The following is a 20,431-nucleotide window of genomic DNA, read 5'->3' on the forward strand; positions in this document are numbered from 1 at the left end:
CCCAAAAAAAAAAAGAACTGGATCTTTGGACAAAGGAGTTCAAGTTCAGAGATCAATCAGCCTTGGCCAGTCTGGGCAGCCATTGAGTGGTGTGGATGTCCACCCTAAAGGGACAAGAGACTGATCCCAAGTGTCAGGATTTTGCTAGCTCTGTGTGTTTGAAGCAGGGCATGTGGTACCTCTCCTCTCTGGAGAGTTGAGACAAAGGGTATGTAAACTTGCAGTCCCCCAGTAAACTAGCAGCACCCCCACACTGCAAGAACCACCGAATCCTCACCTGGAGTGAGTGGAGGTTAGGTTTCATCTGGAAAAGACTTTTTTTTTTAAACTTTCTCTGAAGTGGTTGGCAAGTAATTCTACCCATGGGCAAGGAAATGGACCAGCTGCCCGGGGTGAACGTCTGCAGCTGGGCCCATGGTTATTGCATTTGCATTAGGAGTGGGGAGTTCTCTGCAGGGCTGGCCCCTGGCGGCTCGCTGCTGCCCCCTGTTGGTGTGTCGTGGGTCTCTGGCTGACTCGCACCCAGCCCAGCATCAGAGGGACACTACCGGTTGGTGATTTGGGCCAGCAGGTTCTTTGGCAAATGTGCTAAGACACATTGGGCTCCTCATCTCACCTCCAAGTGGGCCATGAGCGGGAGGGGGTATTTTCCCAGGGGTCCCCATGGGCACCCCTCCCAGGGAGCAGCAGGAGATTAAGTAGAGGGTGGGCAGGCTAGGGGGACAGTGCCCTCTGCTGACACTCAGCAAATCCAGCCTCAGGCAGCACCTGCAGGTGGACAGGTGATCAGGGCCCTGCTTTGACTTTCATTTGCACAAGTGTTTCTCTGAGTCCTGGAGATCCCTGCACTTAACGGGGTAGACAGGTGGCTTGGAGGGACTGTGGGCCACTGTCCCTTCTTTTCCCCAGAGGCTCAGCCTCAGCCAGGCCGTGGGCTGCACAATCGGTGTCTGGAGCAGTCAGGTCTCACACCCACAGCTTCCCCTGTGCCCAGGGTGGGGAGCCCACGCCCTGGCAGGAACTGCCCCATAGGGTGTACCTACCCCTATAAGGTATGAGATTCTCCAGAGAGATACAAATAGCAAGTAAGAAATAAGCAGTTCTCCTTTGGGTCTGACTCCAGGTGGATGATGGGCACGGCTGGTTTTTATTTCCCCAGGAACATCCATACTGCTTCTGTGAACACAGTGGGATTCAAAAGATGTTGGTGGTATGTGAGTGACTGGTGGGCACGGTGGGCCCTGTGATGGTGGGAGCCTGGGGGACAGACAGAAAGGAGAATGTACAGGAGGGAGAACAGCCGCCCCAGAGCCCTGGGCGCCCAGCCGGGCCTCGTCATGACTGGAATCTGTTGAGTGTCCTGCACCCTGGTGGCCCTTGGACATGGCATGTGCTGGGGACACCCCGGGTTTCCAGCCAGCCCCTCACCTTCGCTCGGCATCTCGGACAGGCCTGCGTTGGCTGGTCTGTCTGGAGGTGGTGATTCTCAGAGGCTGGATACAGCTCGCCCTACAGCCCGCCCTCTTCGTACTCTTTCGCAAACTTGACTTTCCATCACCCGTTCTTCTCCACCCGGTCTGGCCGGGCGCCCTGGGGATTGTTTTTGCAGGCTCCTCGAGAGGGGAAGTGACATCATGTGGTGTCCTTAGCCCAAGGGATGGGGGCAGGGGCCCTGCGGTTGCGTGTGCTTTGAATTAAGTCGATGGCTGTATGTTCCAGTAGCCAGCATCTGGCAGCGAACTCGTCAGCCAGTGTTTCACCCTTGATCTGAAACCCAGATGTTGTGTTGATGGCAGAAGAGAAAGAAGAAAAATCAAGATCTGAGCCTCTTGTGGGGTGGGGAGGAGGCATGATTTGGGGGCACAAAGCAGAACAAGAATCTCAACAAAGGCTCTTGCTCCTCCTGCTGCCTCCTGTCCCCCAGTGGGAGGCTTCTGCAGGGGCAGGACATGGGCTGACCCGAGCACACAGCATGTCCCTGCCTTGGGTTTAATTCTGCCCAGGTTGGGGTCTCTCTGCAGTTCCTTCCCCAGACCTATCCTGTCAATGGCCCGGGCTCAGGGAGCACCTCCCTCTTTTGGAGTGCGCTGCTTTCCTCTGCTGGCTTGGTGGTCCGTCCTGGAGCCCAAAGTGATGACCGCTGCATGCACGTGGACCGACGCTTTTGGAGAGCTCTCTGTCTCCTTCCCTTTCTGCCACTGCAGTGAAACTCTGCTTCGCTGTGGCTCGACTCGGCTGTGGCTCTCAGCACCCTGTTTTCCTCCCTGTCTCCTTTCTGGACTGACGGCTTGTCTGGGGCCAGGTCTGCTGCTAATGCTTTTCACAGGCAAGACCCTCACCAAGCCCCTTCTCTACCTGTCGTTCCCAGATAGGTGCCTGCTGCTCTCGCAGGTCACCATTGAGATTCCTCTGTGTGACAAGTGACAGGTGCTCACTGACCAAAGCCATCAGCCTAGCCCATTTCTGGGGGCCAGTGCCTGGGGAAGGTTTCCACAGAACTGCTTTGTCTTGGCCTGGCTTGTTCCTCATGCTTTCCTTCTCATGGTCTCTCGTTTTGCAAAGTGGGGGGGGGATGGTTTTCCACCAAGAATTCAGAGAGACCCTGAAGCACCTGAATTCGGGGTCTCCGTGGACAAGCAGAAGCAGCCCAGCTGGGAGTGGAGATTCTTGCAATCTGCTCCACTTCCCTGCAAGCACCTGGTGGCTTTGGTTAGCCTTCTAGTCTTACCTGGGAACTTCAATCAATTCTGACAATTGAAAAAGTTGTAATCTGCAGCCCCAAGTGGAGCAAGCACTCGGGGGGGGGCCTGTCTGCTCCGTTCCCCACTCCCCAGAAAGCCCAGTTGCTGGGTCCTGGGGATGGAGCAGGTCTGGCGGTATCGGCAGGAGAGTCTGGTCTCAGAGCTGCAGGGATGGTTGTTAGCTCCCTTTTAGAGGAAGTCAAAGAAACTCTCTGAGGTCACACAGCTAAAAGTCCCGACTCGGGATCCACCCCTGAAACAGCCTCTTTCAAAAACCCCAGTGGCTTTTGTAAGAGGCCAATGCTTGAACCTTCCTACGAGGGAGAGAATGTGGCCTGTTGGCGGTTTGCGCAGCCTTTGGCTTGTTTCTGACTGCCTGTGGTGCATGTATGGAGCACCTTTGGGTGTTAAGCATCGGACAGTGTAGCGGACCACCGAAGCTCTCAAAAGCACCTAAAGCAGGCAGAGTTGGGTGCTGTGCTCCCTGCGGACTCTGCTGGTCTGTTCCTGAGCTGACTGTGCTACACACAGGGCACCCTGGGACAGAGTTGACCTGGCGTGCTTACTGGTTCACGTAAGCATTTTTTTGTGCAGCATTGCAATAAGATATATGGATTAGGCAGGTGGCCACAGGGACCAAAGGCAGCCTTACGTGGGCTGCTGGCCGGAGGTGGTTAGGTTCAGCCCAGTTCCAGCTGAAGGGTGTGTACTGAGTACTGGCTGTCCCACGTCTAGAACCCAGCCTCTACTTACTAGGCCCTCCCAGGGCCCCAAGCAGACAGGTGGACAGGTGTTTACAGCAGAATGGATGAGCAATGCGGAGTCCCCCAAGTGCTGCAGGGCACAGGCCTTCCCAGAGCAAGACAGGAAAGGGCTGTTGTAGCTGGGTCTTCAGGGATGGTTGGGTGTTCTCCGGCCGGGAGGGGAGATGGCAATTGGGGCAGAGAAACTTGCCTGTTTAGAGGTGGGAGCACACCTGGGATTGGGCAGGGAAGTAATATGGGTTGGGGACATAGCACGGGCTAGCACAAGGATTATGGGTGGCGGCAGCCCAGGAAACTTGTTGGCACCAGGTTGCAAAGGTCTCATATTTTAGGCGAGGGCAGTGGGGAGCCAAGGAAGAGGTTTGAGCTGGAAGGGACACACACTTCTAGTCGTCCGGCTGCAGTGAATGAGGAAGCCTGGGAGGCACAGGATCAAGGGTGGCCTGTCGGGTGGCTTCTCCCAGATGTGGCTTTTCAGGGCGAGGCCTGGCTTGGCCTGGGAAACAGGAACCTGTGGCCTGGGCCAGCCGTGACTCAGCTCCGGCAGAAGAGGAGAGTGGGGCCCGATCCCAGGGCCGAGGTCACGGGTGTGGTGCGGGGCTCTGGGGTGAGACTGGGATCTGGAGCATACCTCTGGGTCTGAGGGACGGACACAGATGGGGCTCCCATGTGCCTGGACCTCCCTGCCTCTATGGGAAATGACAGCCCTGGCCAGGAATTCCCAAGACACTTAAGCCGACCACTGGAGGGTGGACGAATCTCTTCCTTATCTCTGTTTTTCTGACATGTAAAATAACAAACACTGGCCCAGAGTGACCTGTCCACTGCACTTTGGAAGACAAAGCCCTTAAAGTCATTAAAACAGACCATGCCACCCACGGATAACTTGAAATGAAAATAGGAGGCCTGCCCAAGCGACATGCACTGCTGGCCCAGGAGGGACCCCAGTTCTGGCTCAATTGCTGGTAGAAAGCCCCGAGGGGATGGCCCTCGGTAGCCTCAAGCTCCATAACATTCTGGAACCTTCCCAGCCTGGTCCTTGTTGCATCCGGGCTGCTCTTTCTGTCTGGCCTCCTTCCTGGGCATCTGTCCCTTAGGTTTGCCAGCCCCGCCTGCAGACGTTTCCTAACACAGTCCGTGCCCTGTGAGTTACAGCACTGCGACCCCTTCTCTGTCACGCCCCCGCGGAGAACACATGTCACTCTCAAGCATCCTCTAAGAGACATTTCCAGGGAAACTTGTTTTTCTGTTTTGGGTGTGTGTGAGTGTGAGTGTGTGTGTGTGTGTGTGTGTGTGTGTGTTTGCACTAGGGGCAGAGCCTTGCACATAGTGGGTAAGCACTGTACCACCGGCCCTCTGGGGAAATGTCGAGGAGGGGCCCCTTTAAGGTAGAAGACTACTCCTCTGCCTCAGCTCCCCAAGCTGTTTGCCAGTAGTGCACGGAGAGAGGGTGGTGGGAACGCCTGAGCCCACCTGAATGACAGGGGCTGCAGCCGGTCCTTTGTGCACCTGCTCCCAGCCATCAGGAAATAGGCATCAGAAAGAATGCGAGGAAGCCCCAAGCACTCAGGTGACACCGACGGGAGCTTTGGCAGGATGGGTGGTTGCACCCTGCTGTTGAAGAGACCACCTGGGCACGAGGGACACTGAGCCTCTGGCCCATCAACAGAGGAGGGTCTTGCTGAAAGACCGCAGGACAGGAGGGAGCCAGCACTGGGCAGGGTCTGGGGTCCTCTGTCCCTTGTTTTACAGCCAGGGCCAGGGATGGCTCACCTGCCTCAGCACCTCCCAGGCCTGGACACCTGGCCCCTGGTCAGAGCCTGGACGCTGGACTTCTCACCTCTATGTCTTTGTGTTTTGCAGTGATTAGGGCCAAAGCAGTCAGCGAGAAGGAGGTGGACTCTGGGAACGACATCTATGGCAACCCCATCAAGAGGATTCAGTATGAGATCAAACAGATAAAGGTAACAGCCCGGCCAGCGTCCCAGGTCCACGCGGGGGCATGGAGGGCCAGGGAGGGTCAGCGTCCCTGGAACTCAGTCCAGCAGCCTGTGGGGCAGAAAGTCAGGCTGCAGGCAGGTCTGAGTTTCCTCAATCCATAAATGTCTGAAAAGCTGGGCAGAGACCGTATGTTCCCAGCAACTTCCATTATTTCAGAAACACGTCACCTTTATTTTGATGGGTGACAAATTGGTGGCACAGCCTCCACGCACATCACACAGGTCTGTAGTATCTACAGAGCCTTCTCTGAGCCTCTCCATGCCAGGGCTATTGTGGGCTGAGCGGCTGTAAAGACGTGGTCTTGCCTCCTGCTCCAGTTGAAGCAGGAGATACAGCCTGAGCACACGGCAGTGCCTGCAGCCCCGCATGCCCAGTTGGCTCCGGGTTCTAAGAGGAAGAAGGATTCAGGGAAAGAGGATCCTGCAGTCAGGTGTAGATAGGGAAGCCTCCCAGCTGTGGAAAGAAACGGAAACTCTGGTGGGACCGGCCCAGAGAAGATGGTATGTCAGATAAAGAGGCCTGAGTCGGGCTGCAGGCCCGTGGGCGAGATGGTGGCGTTTGTTAGTATTTTCAAAGGACCATCCATGTCCAGGAGCATGTGGGAAGAGACCTGTGTTTGAGAGAGAGAGAGATGGAGGGAGGAAAGACAGAACCCAGCCCTGGGAGGAAAACGTGATGCTCTCGTGGTTGACGACAACCAACTTGGCCCTCAAGAGAGGAGAAGACTCCTGGCTCTGGCCGGAGGGCCAGTTTGCAACATAGTGGTAGTTCTGTAGCCATCCGTATTTAATTTTGTTACAAAAATAAAAGGTCCTAGAAAATAAATGTTATCCGAAGACCAATGGAATGCCTGATTGTTACATGTGGCATATGTTAAGGAGGTGACCTAGTCTCTTAGTGCCCAAGTCTCTCTGTTATTGAAGCAGAAAAGCAAATCCACTCTCATGGTCTCATGGGGGGATGGATAGTAACACCAAAGAAGGGCCTTCAGCCCCTTGCCAGTGCCCTTCACGCCTCCTGGAGCCGTCCACCCCGGGCATTTCTTGTTTGGCCATGACTTTAGGGAAGATCCATTCCATGTGGGTTTGCTCACTGCTTATTAAGACTCTCTTTAAAAAGCTCCCTGTGGGCTTCTGGGAAATGCTCACCCAGCAGCTGCGTTCCTGAGGCCACAAGTAAACCAACCCCCTGTGCTTGGGGTTACATCCCAATTCCAGGGGTGCCTCTCTGCTCTTGTTCCCATCAGGTAGCCCTGGCTGCATCCAACTTCCTGGGGGTGTGTCGTTTGTAGGGTCATCAAAACCTTGGGCTCAATCCCCAGCACTAAAACCCAGAAGACTTAATATAAAAAAGCCAGAATATTTCTTTGAATATTTCTGGAAATATACAAAGGTCGTGGTCCTGGAGGATGGGCCAGAATCTCCAGGATTGACGCAAGCCCGTGCCCAGAGATTCTGAAATGACCTCCGGGGGTGCCCAGAAGTATTGTCTGAGAAAGTCCCTTCCAGGTGACTGAGATGTGCCCTGCTCTGCGATGGCCAGGGTAGGTGGCTGAGCGCCTCAGCAGGGCAGTGGGCTTCTGACCCCCTCCTGCGCGTTTCTGCCCTTGTCTGCGCAGGCAGCAGGCGGGAGCGGATTCCCAGCCCGTCTGACACGTGCCCTCCTTGTCTTTCCAGATGTTCAAAGGCCCTGACCAGGACATAGAGTTCATCTACACGGCCCCCTCCTCGGCAGTGTGTGGGGTCTCGCTGGACGTGGGAGGAAAGAAGGAATATCTCATTGCAGGTGCGTGGCAGGGAACTTCCTGCCCTGAGGAGTGAGTGCTTCCCAGGGTCCCTTTTTGTCCTAGTCCCCAACAGGGCCAGTCTGGCCAACTGCACTGCCGCCCTCCTACCCAGGTCCTGTGCTTCGTGGACTGTGCGTGGGAGAGCCACGTGCTCTGGGCCACCGCCCACTTCCACACACACCCCACGGGGCCCACTCTGTCCGGGACTCTCACAGCTTCCCCACACGAGTGTGCTGTTGTGGTCCCCAGGTTACAGGCGTGGGAAACTGGGGTGAGGCAGGTGGCCCAGGCACCTGGTTGCTGTTTCCAGTCGGCCGGGCTGATTGAGATCACATTGAAACTGGCCCAGGTGGGAGCACCTCCACCCAGAATTCAGCAAATGCCCCAAACTGAGCTTTTCCTCCAGGAGGGCCGTGGCTGGACATTCCTCAGCACAGCCCCGCGACGTCCCTGCCAAGGGCCGTGACCTGGGCTGCCTGCCCATCGGTGGGGGCCAGGTTCCCATCAGCAGCTTCTGTGGCTTTGTCCCTTTGGTTCAAGATTCGGAATTCTCATTGCCCCCACACCTCGCCCCTGGCCCTCCTTCGACCGTCCACGGGGATTGCCCAGGAAGCTGGTAGGACCCCTGAGGCCCAGGCTGTGCGCAGACCAACCGAGCAGGACCTGGAGGGCTGGGACCCCGGTGTCCGTGTTTCACAGCTCTCCCGGAGAGCCTGGTGTGTGGCCAGGGCTGAGGGCCAACCTCTAACCAGAACCCTCGCAGCTCTCAGCCCAAGGCAGAGCCTCCTTCCAGAGGTGGCCAACAGCTGGTCAGCACACACTCGGGAGGCTGTGCCTCGGCAGCTAGGACAGATGCCTCCTTTGCAAAGGGACCCTCTGGATGCTATTTTCATCTCCTGGGGTCCTTTGCGGTCAGGCAGTACTGCCCCTTGCCCAGTGGTCCTGAGCATGGACCACTGCCCGCTATGGTGTGGGATGGAGAGTCCAGCCCACATGGCCCTTTGGGGCAGTTCCTGGGGAGGGACGGTGAGCTGGTTATGACCAGCGGTTGGGAGCCCCAACTCACAGACTCTGCTGCAGACATGGCTCCTGCCCTGTTCCATGGCCCCTGAGAGCTCCCAGAAGCTGCAGGCCACAGAGAGGGCGAGGGCAGAGCCGCTCAGGGCCTTGGCGTGTGGCTCACCACTGGTGATCCCTCTGTTTTGCTTACTTGGGGAACACAGTAGGAAAATCAGTTGGGCTCACTCCTTTTCTGTAAGGAACAGGCCTCTGAGTCCTATCGGAGCCTTGGGAGTCTGTTAGGACAGAAGGCCGAATCATTCCAATGGCTATACAGACGCCCATCCTCCACCTTGTCCATCAGAGCCTCCTTCACAACTGCCAAGTGTCCTGCACTGTCCCCACACACAGGCCCATCAGATTGTCCCCAGGCTCAGCAAGAAGACAGTTGTACAAATAATACAACACACTTGTTTTTTGCTTTTTGTTTTTTTTTTTTGTACTGGGGATTGAACCCAGGAGTCTCCTAAGTTGCTGAGGTTGGCCTTGAACTTGTGATCCTCCTGCCTCAGTTTCCCAAGTTGCTGGAATCACAGGTGTGCACCACCTCGCTACAACACATATTTCATAGTCTTGCTAAAACCTGAATCTGTCCAAACTGTAAAAAAGATAAAAGCGCTAGAAAAGACAGTCTCGCAGGGAATGCATGCCCGTCACCTGGACTGCCTTCCATTTGCACATTAGCCAGAGCACATTTTCATTTCCTCACTGGTCATGGATAAAAGACACTTCTAAAATGTGTTGTATGCTGTTTAAAATTGCAGTAAAGTCTATGTGATATAAATTGACCATTGCAACCACTGCTAGGTGTACCGTTCAGTGGCTTTAAGGACATCACAGTGTTGTGTGACTTTCACTATCCATTTCCAGAATTTCTTCATCATCCCAAACTGAAGCTGCCCCCATTAGCCAAGAGGTCCCCACTCCCCGCCCCACTCCTGCCTTCTGCTCTCCGTCCCTGGGAACTGGCCTGTTTCACGCAGCGCAGCGTCCTCCCCGCCCATCCCTGTTGTAGCGTGTGTCGGAATCTTGCTTTTTATGAACCTACATTTTTAAGTTTTCAAAAACTGTGATGCTCTTCTCTGTGGGACCCCGTGCACGGTTTCACCTTGTTACCATTCCCGTTGACTAACTGAGGCGCTGCCCAGCATCTCAGAGAAGCGTCCCGAGGTTTCCAGGATGATGCAGAATCAATGGCACCGCGTGGCCCGCAGGGGCCGGTACGACAGAGCCGGCAGGTGCATGCAGAGGGGGAAGCCAGGCCCCGATACCTCGGCCAGGTGACTACACCTGTCGGTGCCTCCCAGGCCTGGGGTTGCACTGGGGACAATGACAGCAGTGTCTGCCCCCATGGTGGTTGTGAGGAAGAAGGTGGGGGTCTCAGAGACGTGGGCACCCTGGGCGGGCCTTACTCAGAGGCAGCTAATAATTCACTTCTTAGATCCGAGGTGGCGACATCCTGTGCGCGTGTCCTGGCACCAAATGAAAAGCTGGTGCAGCGCTGGTCCTGGGTGGAAGGAGCTGGGTAGCAACACGGCAGAATGAGGGGAAGGGTCTGCTGCAAGGACCCTCAGTAGGAAGATGTCCTTGAAAAACTGAGACTGATTGTGTCTGGGACAGCACAAGGTGTCCCTCTCAGGGCTCCGCTGGGTCTCTTCCCTGAGGACCATCTTTGGGACAGCTCAGTGACAAGACTGAGCCCATAACCCAGTCACTCTCTTAGCCAGGGCACTTGGCTTCGTCCTGCCGTCCATGGGAGGGAGCAGGAGTGAGGCCATCGCCCGCTGCGGCTCACTCAGCCCGTGACTGAGAAAACTCTCTGGTCCAACTCGCCACGTGCACAACTGTCAGGTGACTCCAGGCTGAATCTGGCCTTTACTGCCTGAGGCACAGAACCTAATCCAGTTCTCTGGAGTCAGGATGGGTCCCTTAGTCAGGGGCTAACCAGAAATCACGGGGCACAGTCAGCCACTCGGGCTGGCTGTGGCCCCAGGAACGACCGCAGGGCCCAAGACGGCCCATCTCCTCCCGGGGTGGTGACTCAGCTTCACATGCCGAGCCGGGCACCACGAGACCGCGTCCGGGAACTCCTACAGAACGGGCCTGTGATTTTCTTCTCCCGTCCTCTTCTCTGAGAGGAACAGTAAACATACAAGTCTTACTTACACATTTGAATTCATTCCTGTTTTTCTGTATCCAAGACTCATGCTTTGCTTTTTTCCAAGACAGACATAAATAAAATGTGGCAAGAGATGTCCAGGTCATGGAAGCCCGACCGAGTCTCCATCAGACTAAAGGGTGTCCTCTGACACCCCAAGAGTGCACCTTAGCCCAGCCCGAGGGCCACTGAACACCGAATTTGCATTTCATCTCCACTTCTCCCTTTGCCAGTCCTCCGAGGCAGGGGTGATTGGAGGGCAAGACGGAAGAGGAAGACAGCTGCAGAATGCAGGATAAGAAGCAGATAGTGGCCAGGGCCCACACCCCAGTCAGAGAACTTTCAGTGGAAAATGACCACATGCAAGGAACTGTGGGTCGAAAAGGGTCACAACACGATCCTGACCCGTCGCGCTTATGACCTGGCTGGGAGCTAGAAGCGTAGGAGACCCATGCTGTTGGAAGGTGGGGTAAGAGGCCAGCTGAGTGCACAGTAGAAGCCACCATAGAGGTTTGGAGGGCACGGCTGGAAAGGAAACTCAGCCTGTCTATGGTAATGGTGACCTTGGGTGAGAAGGGGCAGTGGTACACCTGTACAGGTGGTAAGTGCCAGAGGACACCGGGACTCAGGGATGACCATTGGCCACCTCTACTTCACTCTTTCCTTCTCTACCCCCAACTCATAGAAAATGGCCCCAGGTCTAGAGGGGAAATAATCAAGTATCTATTTTCGACCTGTGCAAGGCCACCTAAATGGTTTTCTTTTTAAGTTATAGGACTTAGCATACATGACACAGTAATAATATGCTTTTTGTTTTGTTTTGGTCCTGTGGGCTGAACCCAGGGATGCTCTACCACCAGGCTATTTTCCCAGCTCTGTGTGTGTGTGTGTGTGTGTGTGTGTGTGTGTGTTTCATATTTTGAGACATGGTCTTGTTAAGTTGCTGAGGCTGGCCTCATGCTAGGGATCCTCTGCCTCAGCCTCCTGAGTAGTGGGGATGACAGGTGAGTGCCACTGAGCCTGACAGTAGTACTGCTTCCTGATCCCTCTCCTTCACAGAATGTCATATAAATCTAAACAGATAAAAGGGCAAATTGAGCTCCCAAAAGTAAGAGGATCAGCTTACACAGAAGTAAAAGCATGAGAATTCAGACCCAGGGGGTTTGCAGCATGGAGCAGCATGCCAGCCCCGCGGATGTCACCCGTGCCCACTCAACCCGAACAAGCCCATTGTATTTCCCAGGCTGCAGATGGCAGTCTCGATATTCAGGATGGGGTGCGGCCGGCCAGCTGCACTGGTACTTTTCTATCTGTGGATTCTCCAGAGCTAGCTGTGCCCAAGGTCCTTAAGCTGATGCTGATGCTTTGTGGGCAGAGGTGCTCAGGGTACCTTCAGCTGCTTGCCTCTCAGGGCTTCTGTCAGCTCTGCCAGGCTCGCGCCCTCCCTGGGCCTGCGTGTCTCTTGACAAGGCGCCATGGTAACAGAGCCCGAGCAGTTTCTAAACGACCTCCAGAGGCGCCGTTAGGTTCCACACTCTTGTTGGTTCTTTTTCTCCTGTGTGGCTAATGCCAGGCTGTCACCAACAGTGATGTCTTCAGCAAACGGAGGGCGGGAGCAGAGTCCTGAGTCAAGGAACAAGCAAGGAACAGTGCCTCCTTGTGCCCTGGGAAGGGAGTTAGGGCAGATCTCTAATTTCTAAAAAATCCCACGAGTTTGCTCCAAATGCAGGATTACAAGCTCAACATCAAATGGGAGAAATGCTCATGAATAAATATGGCTTGGTGACAGTAAAACCGGGAGCAAGATGACCTGTAATAACACAGGCTCCTCGGTGTGTCCATCAGCATGCATTAGGGTGTTGGGAGGAAGTGGACCCAGGCAGCAGCAGATAATGAAGACAGGAGGTTTCTTTCCTTTATTTTTTTTTTTCTTGCAGCTGTTCAGTTTTCCACTGTGAACGTGTATCATCTTAAAACTCAGAATATAACAGTCTGTGTATTTTCATAAAAACTTCAGCACCCAGAGCTGCTTCCAGATTTGGGAGACGGGTGGAAGGAGGTGATCTCTCCCTGAGCACGTGATTCCTGTCTGTCCACAGGAAAGGCTGAGGGGGATGGCAAGATGCACATTACCCTCTGTGACTTCATTGTGCCCTGGGACACCCTGAGCACCACCCAGAAGAAGAGCCTGAACCACAGGTACCAGATGGGCTGCGAGTGCAAGGTGAGCAGGCCTGTGTCCTCCACGGCTTCCATGGCGTCTCCAAGTGGACAGCTGGGGTTTGGGTCCCCAGCTACCCAGGCCCCTCAGTCCACAGGGTCCTGACTGAAGAGCTGAAGAGAGGCTGGCTGGGGACACAGCCTTGGACCCTGGTCCCTAGAGAGCCCTGAGTTGCATCTCTGACAAGGGACATTTGCAGAAGGGGATTTGGGTGGGCACGCTGAAGTTTGTCCCCGCAGCCTCTAGCAAGTCAAGTCTTGTAGGGAAAGGAATTCATGGGAAGGGCTGGTCCTACACACATACGGGTGCAGACCCTCATGAGCCCAGTGAGCCAGTGCCTCAGGCTCCGCGGGTTTCCCAGCATTCCTGGCAGTTCCCCACGGAGCTCCCTTTATGCGTGGGTTCTATTGAGAATGCCTGTCTCCTTCTGCTGCTGGGGGTGCTGGGCAGAACTGTAGCCATGCAAGCCCTCAGAGGCAGCCAAGGCGGGGGAGGGCTTCCCTGGGGCTCCCGGGCTGGGATTCTGCTGTCTCCAGTGCCCTGGCACCTCCCTGCCCCTTCCTCTTCCCCAACACAGGAAGCATTGCTGGGGCATCTCTCCATGTTCCCAGGGGGTGCTGGCTGAGCCAGGCTGTAGGAGTAGCCTGTGCTGGTCAGAGCTGACCATGGGGCCTCCTGCCCTTCCTGCTGGTGCCCATCCCTTAGCTTGGGCAAGGTGCAAGGTGTGAATTGCAAACCCATGATGTCAGCTACATGCATACCAAGCACGGTGCTCTGCACCCAGCAGACATCAAAAGCCAGCTCTTCCTTTATCTCTGTACAGCCACAAAGGTGGTGACCCTCTTGTGGCTGAGAGTTCCATTGCAAAATGCAAGTTGCTTGTCATCTCGGAGTTCACGCTGGAGAGTAAGGAAAGGACCTTCTTATTTGACAGGGATCTGTCTCCAGGAATTTTTTTTTTTAACTGGGAATTGAACCAGAGGCACTCAACCACTGAGCCACATCCCCAGCCCTATTTTGTATTTTATTTAGAGACAGGGTCTTTCTGTTGTTGTTGCTGTCGCTGCTGTCCTTGTACCTCTAGGAGGGCAGGCTAGCTGTAGTTGTCTCATTGTTAAGTGAAGGTGGACAGGAAGGCAGGAGGGGGCAGGCTGGTCCTGGCCTTCCCCAGGCGGCCACCTGCCACTGTATGGAGAGTGTGGGACTCAGTAAGATGTTGTCCTTGAACACCTTTGGTGGCACACGGCTGGGCTCTGGATGTCCCCTGAGTGGCCTTGGCCTCTCTGATTCCTCAGTCCCCAACTAAATCTGCCTGCATGTGTCTTCAGATCACACGCTGCCCCATGATCCCATGCTACATCTCCTCGCCGGACGAGTGCCTCTGGATGGACTGGGTCACGGAGAAGAACATCAACGGGCACCAGGCCAAGTTCTTTGCCTGCATCAAGAGGAGCGATGGCTCCTGTGCATGGTACCGCGGGGCGGCACCCCCCAAGCAGGAGTTTTTTGACATCGAGGACCCGTAGGCAGGGTGACCACAGGCCTGTGGCCAAGCGAAAAGCCTCCGAGGGTTTAGACTGGTCCAGCTCTGACATCCCTTCCTGGAAACAGCATGAATAAAACAGTCATCCAAGTGGGTCCACGTTAGTATGATTCTGCCCCCGCCCCCATTTTCCTTCTGAACACACTTGTGATTTTGGAGGAAGAGATGGGCCAGGGTCCCTCCCACATTCCCTCCATCCACCACCTGGGCACCGTGTGTCTTGGTCTTCGATTTTTGGGCACAGGCAGGGGTGGGACCCACAGACTTCCTGCCCAGGCATCTTTGTCCCCATCACAGATGCCAGGCAGGCAGCATGCAGGGGTCTCCCCAGCCTGGTTAGGGCAGAGCCTGGAAATGTGCGTTTTGCAGAAACTCCTGAGGGTCATTGCAAGACTGTGTAGCAGGCCTACCAGGTCTTTGTCATCCTGAGAGGGGCATGTCCACCTCTGGCCTAGGGTGGCAGTCCCTGCCCCCTGCAAGTGTCCCCCATCTTCCCTGGGCCCATCACAATCTCCCAGCACGTGTGACTCCCTCGGGACCAGGAGTAGCCCTGGAACTGGTGGCTCGTTCTTGGAGGACTCGATCCTGGGAGTTTGCAGAATTCCTCCTTCAGGGCCTTGGAGGGAGAGGCCCTCACTGAGCCATGCCGCAGCTCTAGGCAAGGCCTTTCAGTCCTGCACTGCAGACCTGCGAAGCCCTGAGCTGGGGCAGGTCCAGGGCTGGGGTGTGCCCAGATGCTCTTAGAGTTCTGTCCTGAGCTTCTCGGGTTTCTCTGGCCTCCTTCCCACCTGCTTTTCCCAGGGCAGTGTATGGCTGGCCACCCGGCTCCTCTCTGTTTGTGCAAACTGAGGACATGATCTTGCTATGCCCCGGCAAGCTTAGTGAAATCTCCCTCCAAGACAGATAATCATGATTCTGTGCAGATTTCTCCAAGTGATGTGAGCTAAGCTTATTAAGATGTCCCAACCAGGGCACCCAGGCAGCTTGTGTTCAGGCCCTCGGGGCACTGTGGCCTGTTTTAACAGACATCTCATTTTTCTAAAGATGAATTCTCAGATAATATGTGAACCTAAGTGGCAGGTATGCCAAGGCCTGCTTGCTTTCTTATGTCACAAAGATTACCCACTTAAAACCCTTCAGAGGGAACTGGGGAACCGACTTATTCCCTAGAAATGGTCTTCTGATGCCAATAAAATAGGGGTTCAAGTAGGCAGAACTTTCTCAGTCACAATACAGTTGGCCTTCTTTCTCCTTCTACCCATGCTGTAAAGATATGCTCTTCTGGGGACACACATGATGCAAACATAGACCTTATGCACACACACAGAGTGATGCTGAAGCCAGCCACCCCCCACCCTGGCCCCAGGCCCCCGTGAGAGTCCTTCTGCAAAATGCTTCCAAAGTCACCACCATCTAAGCCTGTTCTATTCTGCAGCGACCCCAGAGCAACCGTAAGACTCCTGACCCCCGAGGGGCTGCAGCCCCCATGCCCACCCGGGACCTGGTCAGCACAGAACTTGTCGACTCCCCTTTCTAGGACAGACCGGGAGAGCATCCAGGAATCAGCCCCTGCCTTGGGGGCATTTTCATGCTGTACAGTGATGTCCAGTTGGTGAGATGTCACGATGGACCAGTCCGTGTGATTTCAGTGTATACATCACCACCAGACCCCTGCAGTCAATAGAACACCCCGCCCTGTTTGCTTCCTGTATGGTGATATCATATGTAAGATTTGCTCCTGTTTCTGCTGACTTCTTCAATGTTTCGGGTTGTTTCTGACATCCGCTGTAACCATCCCCATGATGATTTCTTTTTTAATTACCCTTGGTAGGTGTTAGACTTGCACTTTTAAAAAAAACGGTTTCTGCATTGAGGAAGCATTGGACCCAGAGTGGACATTGTGGCGTGTAGCTGGCCTACGGTGGAGGGTCCCTTCACACCTTCCTGAGCATCTTTGCTCTTCCCACCGCCTTGCTTCTATTCTCTGGTTCGGATAATTGCAAAGTATCTTTGAGTAGGTTGGTCAGGAAAGATGGCCTTTATATTTGGATTTCTGACCATGCCGAGCAAAGCGCCCTGTGGCAGCGGAGGGCCAGGCCGCTCCACACCCTCACAGTGGACAGCCACGACATTTGTACAGGTGAAGAAGGATCTCATTTGGCATTGTTTAATTTATGGTGTCTTCTAAGCACTGCTCTTCTCTCCCTTTATTCTTTTCATCACGCAAGCAACTCAAAATATTTAAAATGAAGTTTACATCGTAGTTGTGTTCAAATCTTTGCTTGATAAGTATTAAGGAATATCAGACTTGCTGCCGTAATTTAAAGCTTTGTTGATTTCGTTTGTTTTTGTTTGGATTTTTATGTTGTTGTGGGGGGAGCAAAGTGTTCTTCGTGCTGGGATGTGAAGTCCGAGACCCCCCTGTGCTGGGAGCACGTGAGAGTCGTGGAGAGTCAACCTGCAGACTGCGCATGTCTCTGCTGCTTTGTATCATTTTTGAGTGACCGCTCCATCAATGGACAATAAACAGTATTATCAAAGAGACTGCTGGCTCTCTCTGTGTGTCCGATTCCGACGTTCAGCACTGCCGCTGTCTAGCTCAAGGAGGGGGCCAGGCACCGTCTGGTGGGCACAGGGTCCTCTGTGTCTGAGGAAACCTGTGAGGCTAGCGTGCTTTGAAGACATGGGCAGGCAGAAGGGAAGACAGCTTTTTTTTTTTTTTTTTCTTTTTGGTACTGGGATTGAACACAAGGGTGCTCTACCACTGAGCCACATCCCCAGCCCTTTTTATTTTGAAAAAGAGTCTGGCTAAGTTGCCCAGGCTGGCCTCCAACTTGTGATCCTCCTGCCTCGGCCTCCTGTGTCAATGGGGTTACAAGTGTGCACCACCACACCCACCTAGAACTATTTTTAAACATGTCCAAAATGTTTTTATCACACCTTAATCACCTACTTAGTATTTATTAATGTCGTCAAGTAACCTAGTCAGTGTTTTGACATCTCCAATTATCCATGAATGCCTTTTGAAGCTCTATTGCTCTGAGTCAGGACCCAGATAAGCCTCACTGGCTGCAATCAGTTCATGCTGTGGTGTAGGTTTTGTTTGAGCATGTCCTGCAAAGCTCTGTGTGCTGGTCCTCAGTGTGGACATTAAGAGATGGGGTGCAGTAGGGTCATACTGGCCCCTCCCTGCTCTCTGACCTCTCCCTCTTGCTTGAGTTCCCACCATGATGCCCTCCAGCATGATAGGATGCAGCCAAGGGGGCCTTCACCAGAGGCCACATTAATGCAGCTCCCCAAATTTCAGCCTCCCTAACTGTGAGATAAACAACTCTCTTTTCTTTACAAATTAACCGTCTAGCCCTCATGCAGAATTTGTTATTCTGGAGCAATGGGAAGAATTGTTTCCCACTCTACACAGCTAAGCAGTACAGTCAGCAGAACAAAGTTTGTTCCCTCGTCTCTTCCATAAGACATGTGAACACCATCCAATTAACATCACCCACGCAGGGTGTTTGGATTGTTTTCCCCTGTGGAACAATACCTGGGGCACTACAAAGAACTAATATTTTTTAAAAAAATTAAAATATTAAAAAAATATTTGAGGGAAGTGGCTCAGCTGCACGTAACAGTAACACAGAGACTTTCAGTGTCACACAAATGGCTTTGCCTGGAGTTTATGGCCTCTTCCAACCTGTAAGCCACCTTAGGGGTCTCAGAAAACAACACACAGAGGATGGCTACTTATTTCATTTATGTATGTATTTAGGTCAAATATGACTTTAAAAGAAAACAGCAAAGCTTCTTATGGAGATTTTCAAACATACACAAAAACAAAACAAAATCCCACAAAGAATGGTATAACAAATTCCATGTGCCCCTGATTCCAGTTTAAAAAAAAAAAATCCAAGTTTTGTTGGTCTTTGTAAACAATTTTAAATCCATCTGAGACACACTGGGGTGCCCAGATGCTGTTAGTCCCCATCACGCTTGTTCACCCTGTGAAAGAAAGTAAGGGGGATAACTGGAGCAGCCAGCCAGCAGACTGTAGGTCCCAACTGCAAATACAAGATCCAGGCTAGAGAGCCAAGGGGCTGGTGGGGGTCAGGGGCCACCAAGACGGCTGGTGAAAGAGTCTTGAGTCTGGTTACTGCACACCATAGGAGAGCACCTATTTCTGTACATTAGTAGGATTATAGGATGGGAAAGATTGCAGTCCTTTAAATGTCCTAAAAATATCTTTAAAGTACCCTACCAGTGGACATTTTTACCTTACTTAACTTTAATAAAAAAGTGTCAGTTTTTATCACAGGGGATTTGCTGTGACCACAGACTTTGCCTTAACACTAAAGTTCTTGGATGGGTGGTCTGCCTGTGGCCTTGGGGTCCGGCTGTGAGAGGACCCCCCACTCGCCTCACTGCTGCCTTGAATCTTTTACAGTGAGAGGCAGAGCTTTGATATAGGGGAATTATTTTGGTCTCTTAGCAACTTTTCTCCTGCAAGAAACAAATTGACTGTTGAAAACAAGACATTCAGAAACAAAATGATATGGAGATTTTCATTCTGTGACAATCAAGAGGAGCATTCTAATGAAAATAGCCAAATAAAACGTTAGACAAATCCATGTTTGAGCCTGCAAAAGAAGTGGGGTTTGGGTCAACATCAGAGAAGGGTGTGAAGGTAGATTTGAGGTGGGGTGCAGAAGTCATGCTGCCTATCTACCTAGAAATAAAGAGGCTGGGCTGGGTTAAAAAAAAAAAAAAAGTATGCAAAGCAACAGTTAGCCTGAATAAAACCCAGGCCTCCCCATTCCCCTGCCAGTTGCTGGCTTCCTAGCTCAGAACACATACAGGGAATCACCCGTTTTATACAATGTATCAGGACTTGAATAGGGAGAGTTGTCTCTGAGTCCTTGAATAGAGCCCACTCTGGTCAGGGGACAGGAGAGTGGTCAAGAAGCAAAGAGTAAGATCTCAAATTAAAACTTTTAGCAGAATGGGGTTTGTTTGTTCCTTTGGGTAGTGGGGACTGAACCCAGGGGTGCTTTACCACTGAGATGGCTCTCCAGACCTTTTTTTTTTTTATTTTTAAACAGGGTCTCACTAAATTGCTGAAGCTGGCCTAGAACTTGCAATCCTCCTGCCTCAGCCTCCTGAGTTGCTGGGATTAGGAGGGTGGCCCACCTCACAAGGCAAATAAAGAATTCCTACACAGAGGACACAATTTTAATCTCAAACTATTGCAGTTTTGTTTTTGCTTGTTTGCTTTTCCAAAGAACACTAGCATTCAAGTAATAAACGTAAGGCGAATTTTGTTCAATCACATCTATTCCCTCTCTCCCTCTTCAGTCCTGGCTTATAGGTGTGTGGAGAGGCTGCAGATTAGCTCTGGGCGATGCGCTTGTGGTCTCACCTGGCTCATCACTCTTACTTATCAGTCAAGGAACATAGGGATTATGTACGCAAGTTCTACCTTTTGGAAAAAACAGTTGATGCCTGTGCTGCTCTGGTAGCTCCTGAAGTCGGGCCAGGGGCCACTCTCTCCATCTGCCTTGGAGAACGGGGACAGGAAAGCCAATCAAGTCAAGGGTTAGGGGAAGTTTTAGAAATATTGCAAAGGGGGCTGGGGATGTGGCTCAAGCGGTAGCGCGCTCGCCTGGCATGCGTGCGGCCCGGGTTCGATCCTCAGCACCACATACAAACAAAGATGTTGTGTCCGCCGAAAACTAAAAAATAAAAAACACTAAAAATTAAAAAAAAAAAAAAAAGAAAAGAAATATTGCAAAGGCAATCCCTGTTTGTAACTATTCGGCCGAGGCCTTCACGTACAGTCGTGTAGGGAAAAACTATCGGAGGTGACAGCTGGAGTTGGAGGATCGTGCTCAGGTATCCAGAGACTTCAAACGCTGAAAACCAAAACTGATCCCTCACCCCAGGAGCCACCTCCCTGGTACTGGGCTCATCGCGGGGGAGCTGCGAGCGTGCCTTCGTTTCCAATGGCACAAAGCCCGAGTCGGCCAGGCGCCGCTCTCTCCGCAAGGCCAGGTGACAGGCAGGAGCCCCTCCCGCGCGTGAGAGAGGCTCGCGCCCTCCTCCGCTGGCCGGCCCAGGGAGCCCCCGCTCTGCGCCTCGGCTGGCAGCACCCGCCTGCCCACAGG

General features: G+C 53.2%; 1 protein-coding gene and 1 long non-coding RNA gene across 2 annotated transcripts in view; one reads left to right on the forward strand and one right to left on the reverse strand.

The window, feature by feature from the left end:
* Timp2 (TIMP metallopeptidase inhibitor 2) overlaps positions 1 to 16,817 on the forward strand; it is a 32,024-nt gene extending 15,207 nt beyond the window's left edge. The window contains exons 2-5 of the mRNA XM_015504102.2: positions 5,369 to 5,469; positions 7,183 to 7,291; positions 12,609 to 12,733; positions 14,059 to 16,817. Of these exons, the coding sequence (XP_015359588.2) occupies positions 5,369 to 5,469; positions 7,183 to 7,291; positions 12,609 to 12,733; positions 14,059 to 14,256 (533 nt within the window). The 3' untranslated portion in view covers positions 14,257 to 16,817. The remainder of the gene's footprint in view (positions 1 to 5,368; positions 5,470 to 7,182; positions 7,292 to 12,608; positions 12,734 to 14,058) is intronic.
* A 2,666-nt stretch (positions 16,818 to 19,483) lies between these two features.
* LOC125614751 lies at positions 19,484 to 20,425 on the reverse strand. The gene is made up of 2 exons (XR_007345321.1): positions 20,205 to 20,425; positions 19,484 to 19,820 (listed from the first exon to the last, which is right to left on the reverse strand). It is a non-coding gene; the product is annotated as an uncharacterized LOC125614751 (long non-coding RNA).
* Between the last annotated feature and the right edge of the window lie 6 nt (positions 20,426 to 20,431).

The sequence above is a fragment of the Marmota marmota genome, unplaced genomic scaffold, assembly GCF_001458135.2.
Source record: "Marmota marmota marmota unplaced genomic scaffold, marMar, whole genome shotgun sequence".
NCBI lineage: Eukaryota > Metazoa > Chordata > Mammalia > Rodentia > Sciuridae > Marmota > Marmota marmota.